An 8,509-nucleotide genomic window follows, 5' to 3' on the forward strand; every position below is an offset into this window, starting at 1 on the left:
TGCAATCTTGTGACGTAAAAGTTTATCATAGCAACGAAAAAGCCTTCTAAAAAATTGCCCTATATTTTGTCTTAAAAAGCTTATATTTCATTTTTTATTGCTGTAAAGTGGATAGCAGGCTAGGATAAATCTCTCTGCAGAGGTATAAAAAATTCTCTGAAGCGGAATCAGGGCCACCTTAAAATTTTCCAGTTGTGAAGGTGGCTATGAATCTGCTCCAGATATTTTTTTTTAACTTTGCAGCGGATTTGTTAGTTCCTTAACTATTATTCCAGAAATTGAACTACTTTCGAATGCAAACACATTCTTTCACTTTGCTTAAAAACACCACCGATAACTCGAGGGAGTAAGCCCTATAAAGAACTTGGAAATTTATTAAGAAAAGAAAAACGTCTTCTTTATTGCTGATGACTTCATTCATTTGTTATGCAGAAGCTTAGAAAAAAAAATTCACCCGTTGTTTCCCTTCTATTTTGTGATCTTTGAATGTTGCAAATGTTTCTCTTTTCCTTATCACGGTAAAAGCCTTATGTTAAGGGTCATCTTTTCTTTCGAAACTGGCTTACACTCATACAACAAAAACAGTTTCAAAGAACTAAATAAAACATGATTTTTAGCAACTGAAATATAGCACTATCATTTTGATCGCCACTGAAGCAACACTGCCCTTTGAAGTTATATAAGAAACGAAGTATCAAAATAACGGGGAATACTGGTATTTTACTATAAATATAAGCTTTCTGTTATAATTTACTTACAATAATATCAGTCTGTTGGCTTAGTTAACGCAGTAAACTTCTTCTAAAACTTTGGAGCTTGTTCTACTGGCATAACGATGATTGTCAACCCGTTCTAATGTTTTTTTTACAAGTTCGGCAATCACTGAAGCGTCAGCCCTGCCAGGTAGTTTTAAAATCTTCGACATCGATTCTGGAAAAAGAAAAAAAAAGCTCCTCATGAACAGCAACGTTACCTAGTCATCAATTGCCCAGAGTGACACCAAAACGGACCGAGCTCCAGCACACAGGAAAGCCCTTGCAATTCCCACCACTCCCTCAGACTTCACTTCTCCCCGGCCACTGTGACAACAGCTCAGCACAACTAGTCTTGCTCGAAGAGAAATTGTCTGAACATCCGACATTTTCAAAATGTAGTCTTCCTCTTTGGGAATTGGCGATTTCCGTTCGGTATTTGGGGCTAAAGCAATTTCTCCCGTTTTTTGGCATCCATGTGCTGCAATGTGAACTAACGCAACTGATTTCATACTTTTCAGCACCTCAGATTTCGTGGCACTTTTTCCAGTCAGCGGTGTTGTCTGAAGAAGTTGTCCAATCATCTCTACTTCACGTTTTGCGCACGGAAGCTGTTCCAAAATGGGCTCCCCTTTCTTGTTAGTAACTTCTTTCAACCACGGATCACCTACAAGCAGTGCTCCAGTCTTACTGTGGAAGTCTTCAGGTGCACCAACGATCACATTAAAAGCGGTCAACGAGGGAACGGTGCGGATCCTGATAGATTCACTCAATGCAGAATATGGAGCCAAGCAAAATGGTCCATCGGGAACAACGATTAACTCATTTCCTTGGAGCAAGTCTGCAATTGGCCCGAGTAAGACATCATACAACGGCTGTAAAGAGGTAACGGAGGATGAGGATGGTAGAACTGTTTTCTCAGTGATAAGTTTTTTGCTGTAAGACAGGTCACTGCGTAGTGCATCCAAAGAACGATTCTCGCATCTGACACCATCCCTTACGCCGATCCCTTTCAAAATAGTTTCCATCAACAAATCAGCACTTCCATTCGCGATTTCGTTTTGCCGAAAGCTGATCTTGCTGCCTTTTCTTAGCACCCAAAACGTGATCTTGTTCTGGTCAAGTGCCACAAAAACAGCTTGTGAATGTGAAAGCTCTAATGCAGCTGTAAGAATTTGATTCGGAGCTAGTGCGGAAAATGACGGAAAGTCAATGCCGTATTGATCCTTCAAAATATCTATCAAAGCCTGTGCTCGACCTTTGTCAGCTGCATACAAAGCTTCTTCAATCTCTCCATTCTTCAAAAGTGTCCTTCACAGAGCAGTGTATGACACGCGATAAGAATCACGAAAACTTATTTTCCATTCATCTTCTGACTTCAGACTACGGCTTGTTTTGTCAAAATGTTTTAGACTTAAACGATAGCAATTGAGTGCATTACTCAAGGAACCCAACAATTCATGATCAAGACCTTGCAAAAACCACGCGATTCTCTCTCCTAGAAAGTTTCCAATTTCCTTGAAAATACTAAGACTGTGTTCATGGTACTCCATGGCTTCCTTAAAATAACCTAGATTGCGATAGGCATTTCCCAGATTTCCATAGGCTATTCCCTCCCCAGCCCTATCCCCTACTTCTTTAGCAATACTAAGATGTTTTTCGCAGTACTTAATGGCTTGTTTAAAATTACCTAGATCGTGATAGGCATTTCCCAGATTTCCGTAGGCTGATCCCTCCCCAGTCCTATTACCTACTTCTTTAGCAATACAAAGACATTTTTCGTAGTATTCAATGGCTTGTTTAAAATTACCTAGACTAAGATAGGCATTTCCCAGATTTCCATAGGCTGATCCCTCCCCAGCCCTATTACCTACTTTTTTAGCAATACTAAGATGTTTTCCCCAGTACTCAATGGCTTGTTTAAAATTACCCATACTAAGATAAGCATTTCCCAGATATTCATAGCTTGATCCGTCCCCAGCCCTATCCCCTACTTCTTTAGCAATACTAAGATGTTTTTCGCAATACTCAATGGCTTGTTTAAAATTACCTAGACTAAGATAGGCCTTTCCCAGATTTCCATAGGCTGATCTCTCCCCAGCTCTATCCCCTACTTCTTTAGCAATAGTAAGATGTTTTTCGCAATACTCAATGGCTTGTTTAAGATTACCTAGACTAAGATAGCCATTTCCCAGACTTCCATAGGCTGATCCCTCCCCAGCCCTATCCCCTACTTCTTTAGCAATACTAAGATGTTTTTCGTAGTACTCAATAGCTTGTTTAAAATTACCTAGATTGTAACAGGCATTTCCCAGATTTCCATAGGCTGTTCCCTCCCTATCCTTATCCCCTACTTCTTTTGCAATACTAAGACATTTTTCATAGTACTCAATGGCTTTTTTAAAATTACCTAGAATAAGATAGCTATTTCCGAGATTTCCATAGGCTGATCCCTCCCCAGCCCTATCCCCTACTTCTTTTTTGATACTAAGATATTTTTCGGAATACTTAATGGCTTGTTTATAATTACCTAGACTAAGATAGCCATTTCCCAGATTTCCATAGGCTGATCCCTCCCCAGCCCTATTACCTACTTCTTTAGCAATACTAAGATGTTTTTCGTAGTAATCAATAGCTTGTTTAAAATTACCTAGATTGTGATAGGCATTTCCCAGATTTCCATAGGCTGATCCCTCCCCAGCCCTATCCCCTACATCTTTAGCAATACTAAGACCTTTTTGGTAGCACTCAATGGCTTGTTTAAAATTACCTAGATTGCGATAGGCATTTCCCAGACTTCTATAGGCTGATCCCTCCCCAGCCCTATCCCCTACTTCTTTAGCAATACTAAGATGTTTTTCGTAGTACTCAATAGCTTGTTTAAAATCACCTAGATTGTAATAGGCATTTCCCAGATTTCCATAGGCTGTTCCCTCCCCATCCTTATCCCCTACTTCTTTTGCAATACTAAGACAGTTTTCATAGTACTCAATGGCTTGTTTAAAATTACCTAGACTAAGATAGGCATTTCCCAGATTTCCATAGCTTGATCCCTCCCGAGCCCTATCCCCTACTTCTTTTTTAATGCGAAGACAATTTTCATAGTACTCAATGGCTTGTTTAAAATTACCTAGATTAAGATAGCCATTTCCCAGATTTCCATAGGCTGATCCCTCCCCAGCCCTATAAACCTACTTCTTTAGCAATACAAAGACATTTTTCATAGTACTCAATGGCTTGTTTAAAATTACCTAGATTAAGATAGCCATTTCCCAGATTTCCATAGCTTGTTCCCTCCCCAGCCCTATCCCCTACTTCTTTTGCAATACTAAGATGTTTTTCGAAGTACTCAATGGCTTGTTTAAAATTACTTAGACTAAGATAGGCCTTTCCCAGATTTCCATAGCTTGATCCCTCCCCAGCCCTATCCCCTATTTCTTTTGCAATACTAAGATGTTTTTCGCAGTATTCAATGGCTTGTTTAATATTACCTAGACTAAGATAGGCCTTTCCCAGATTTCCATAGCTTGATCCCTCCCCAGCCCTATCCCCTACTTCTTTTTTGATACTAAGATATTTTTCGGAATACTCAATGGCTTGTTTATAATTACCTAGACTAAGATAGGCATTTCCCAGATTTCCATAGGCTGATCCCTCCCCAGCCCTATGACCTACTTCTTTTGTAATACTAAGATTTTTTTCATTGTACTCAATGGCTTGTTTAAAATTACCTAGATTGCGATGGGCATTTCCCAGATTTCCATAGGCTGATCCCTCCCTAGCCCTATTACCTACTTCTTTAGCAATACTAAGATGTTTTTCGCAGTACTCAATGGCTTGTTTAAAATTACCTAGACTAAGATAGGCCTTTCCCAGATTTCCATAGCTTGATCCCTCCCCAGCCCTATGACCTACTTCTTTAGCAATACTAAGATGTTTTTCGCAGTATTCAATGGCTTGTTTAAAATTACCTAGACTAAGATAGGCATTTCCCAGATTTCCATAGGCTGATCCCTCGCTAGCCCTATTACCTACTTTTTTAGCAATACTAAGATGTTTTTCCCAGTACTCAATGGCTTGTTTAAAATTACCCATACTAAGATAAGCATTTCCCAGATATTCATAGCTTGATCCCTCCCCAGCCCTATCCCCTACTTCTTTAGCAATACTAAGATGTTTTTCGCAATACTCAATGGTTTGTTTAAAATTACCTAGACTAAGATAGGCCTTTCCCAGATTTCCATAGGCTGATCTCTCCCCAGCTCTATCCCCTACTTCTTTAGCAATAGTAAGATGTTTTTCGCAATACTCAATGGCTTGTTTAAGATTACTTAGACTAAGATAGCCATTTCCCAGACTTCCATAGGCTGATCCCTCCCCAGCCCTATCCCCTACTTCTTTAGCAATACTAAGATGTTTTTCGAAGTACTCAATGGCTTGTTTAAAATTACCAAGATTGCGATGGGCATTTCCCAGATTTCCATAGGCTGTTCCCTCCCCAGTCCTATCCCCTACTTCTTTAGCAATACTAAGATGTTTTTTGCCATACTCAATGGCTTGTATAAAATTACCTAGACTAAGATAGCCATTTCCCAGATTTCCATAGGCTGTTCCCTCCCCAGCCCTATTACCTACTTCTTTACCAATACAAAGACATTTTTCGTAGTATTCAATGGCTTGTTTAAAATTACCTAGACTAAGATAGGCATTTCCCAGATTTTCATAGGCTGATCCCTCCTCAGCCCTGCAGCTTATTTCTATGAAAATATGCAATGCTTGTGCATAATGTTTTATGGCCTGTTGATAATCGGGTAGGTTGAGGTAAGCACCACCGAGATGAAAATGAGCCCTTCCTTGACCATCCCTGTCTTCTACACTTATCGCAATGGCAAGCTCTAGCATTCGCTGCTCTACAGCCTCTAACTTCCCATCTACCATTCTTCGATAATGAAAGCTTTTTTGATGAGATGATCCAATGTCAAATCAAGGATGAAGCTGGAAGGAAAAATAAGGAAAGACGCCTGATATTTAATCTGCTCTTTAAAGTAATAAAAGGTTATTCAATATCATGTATTCTGTGTTACCAAAATACCAAGTCATTCTCTCGAAACGTTGAAATCGACGGTACTGAAAATTATCCATTGCTGTTCATTACGTATCTTACCACTCAGTCCTATTTTTTTTAGTTTTCAAACCACCGTAGAATTTTTCCATGGGGATTTTTAACTCGTAAATTTTCACCCTCGCTTATTCTCCCCATAAAGTTGACCTTGTTTTGATAGAAACCTCACTGCTTTTCTTATTTGAATTCCAACTTATTAGAAAGAGAACATCATTAACATAAGAAAAGCAGGGAGGTCTGTATCATGACAAGGTCAACTCCAACCTCACTTTCATTTATAGGCCAGGTAACTAAGTACATAACTGTAACAAGAATTCTCTTTAATCGAGTTTTCGAATGGTCATAAAATCTCTTTTTATTTTACAAAAATGTTTCTTTACTTTACTTTACAGAAGCCCACCGACCCAAAAAGGTGATCCCCCGAGTACATACTCATTATTTACTCAACAGCATATTGGGTTTCTTTTTTGTTGATGACGAATGCATAAATAGGTTAAAGGGCAAAAGAGGTTTCAGAGTGCAACTCGGAAGTTGCTATGGCAACAAAGCGATGGAAAGATTTTGTCGAGTATGTGATAAACAAAAATTTGTATGAACGTGCTCCTGCATTTTGTGTTTGATGGTCACTTGTGATCGGAAAGTCCTCAAGTTGCACTCGCCAGGGGAACTTTCAACTTTCACTCATGTCCATAAGTCACGAAATGCATTCGCGTTATAAGATTTCCTATACACATACATATTACATTATTTATACACATTAAAATCTTCATTATATATTACAGTGAGAAGTTTCATTAGAACTTGAGTGTTTTACAAGAGTGTCATGAGGGAGCCCGACCGACAGCTGCTATAAAGTTGGTCATCAATTTCCCCTTTGAAATATCCTAGGGAATCTAATTTCCGACCAGCAAACGTATCCGTAACAGTGCCCCGCTATAACAAAAAGCACGCTTCCAATAATTTGTGCGTGGCATAGACAACTCGAGTCTCTAAAGTTACACTGTGTAATGCGGGTATAAAATAAATTCTGGAGGTACGCTGGGGAGAGACCTTTGATCATTTTAAACATCAATATGGCTTTAGTCTTTTTTCGGCGTGTAATATTAGATTATTCCAATTAACCATATTTAAAAGGAAACTGCTACTTTGTGTCGTAATTGGACCTGGCAATCGCCCTATTTTGAAGCTTTTGAAGTTTATCACTTAAAGTTCAGTTGCAATTGCCCCAAACGGAGCTACAATAATCAAAGTGGGGTAAGATGAACGCTTGACAGATTTGGAGGGCAGTGCCTTGTTCTGAGATGAATGGTCTTATACGTTTAAGGGCGCCTGTAGTTGTAAATATCCTCGTACTAATGTCAACTATAGGTTTAAACCATGAGAGGTGGTCGAATTGTCGAGGTTGAGCCAACCTTCGCTTTCAAGATCGTGTAAGGGATGACCTGCAGTATTACCGTATCCAAGTAAAAGGGTTAAAACACGCATGGGTGCCGGAAGCCGAGTTACAGCCGAGCTGTGCCTTTCGACACCATCCATATTGTTTTTTTTTTCTTATTTCTAAAGCCTCGTTTTAAGAGGTTGTAAGATGTTTCTATAAGCACCAAGCATTTTAAAGACTTGACTGGAAATTTTAACTTCCCGTAAATTCTAACATGGACGAATTTGCAATTAGGTTATCTGAGGGAAGCGAAAATTATTTTAAGCAACATAAATAAACCTGACTTCCGCTTTAGTTTCTATCAATAACGGAATAGACCCTTCCACGGTTTTTGACCGCCATCTTGGCTGGGGGGCAAACACGTGCACATCTAAATTTACAGTAAACGTATGGGATTTTTGCCGACTTTGAACCACTGTAGCGCCGCTCAAAAGAGACAGATTTCAAACTTTTGCCACTACTTTAAATAGCTTTATTGATATCATTCGTTCAACAAAAAATAAAGCCATTAGGGAGAGTAAGACGTCCGTAAAGTCGAATAATAAATCTCCCTCATGTTGTTTCTAATTTCGCGGCAATTTGCCGTGATGATTTTGGAACGGTTTGTATGGAATCTTATATGTAAAAATTCGTTTATGGTCGTTGTAGCCTGAATGTGTTCTTCATTTTTCATGAAAATGATCTCAGTATAAATGTCTTTTAACACACACTATCACTGTGGAGATGTGTCTTTTTTTAGCGGTGCTACAGTGGTTCAAAGTCGGCCAAAATCCCATTCATTTACTGTAAATTTAGCCGTGTTTGCCCCCCAACCAAGATGGCGCCAAAAACCGTGAAGGGGTCTATTGGCTTTGGTTTAAACAGCTTCAAGATTTAAGCCATGAGTGGGTGCAAAAATCAATCATTTTGCGCTAACACATTCAGCCTTTTACTAAAGGATGATCCGAACACTGAGGAGATATAAAACAGGAACCGTTTAGTTACGGCCACTTTCAATGGATGAGTAAGGTTGACTGTAGAAACGGGCGTATTAATGGAACCACAGAGCACTGAATAGTGAAAGAGGGGAAATTCCCTGTTTCGGGATGCAATTACAATAGGCCAATATTTACATATTTGAATCATGGATGACTGCAGCTTACCAATAACTCCGTATCACACCCTCCTTTTTTTAATAAGTCATCCACTGAGCAAAAC

The 8,509-nt window shown here is 39.2% G+C and overlaps 1 protein-coding gene across 2 annotated transcripts in view; it reads right to left on the reverse strand.

Annotated features, from left to right (window-relative positions):
* Nucleotides 1–200: 200 nt before the first annotated feature.
* The window catches only part of LOC137974639 (G-protein-signaling modulator 1-like), an 11,769-nt gene continuing 3,460 nt past the window's right edge, over nt 201–8,509 (reverse strand). For both annotated transcript variants that reach the window (XM_068821558.1, XM_068821557.1), the window contains 2 exons: nt 5,444–5,747; nt 201–930 (listed from right to left, as the gene is read on the reverse strand). In XM_068821558.1, coding sequence (XP_068677659.1) covers nt 779–930; nt 5,444–5,690 — 399 coding nt within the window. In that variant the 5' untranslated portion in view covers nt 5,691–5,747 and the 3' untranslated portion in view covers nt 201–778. The remainder of the gene's footprint in view (nt 931–5,443; nt 5,748–8,509) is intronic.

This window comes from Montipora foliosa, chromosome 11 (assembly GCF_036669935.1).
Source record: "Montipora foliosa isolate CH-2021 chromosome 11, ASM3666993v2, whole genome shotgun sequence".
Classification (NCBI taxonomy): domain Eukaryota; kingdom Metazoa; phylum Cnidaria; class Anthozoa; order Scleractinia; family Acroporidae; genus Montipora; species Montipora foliosa.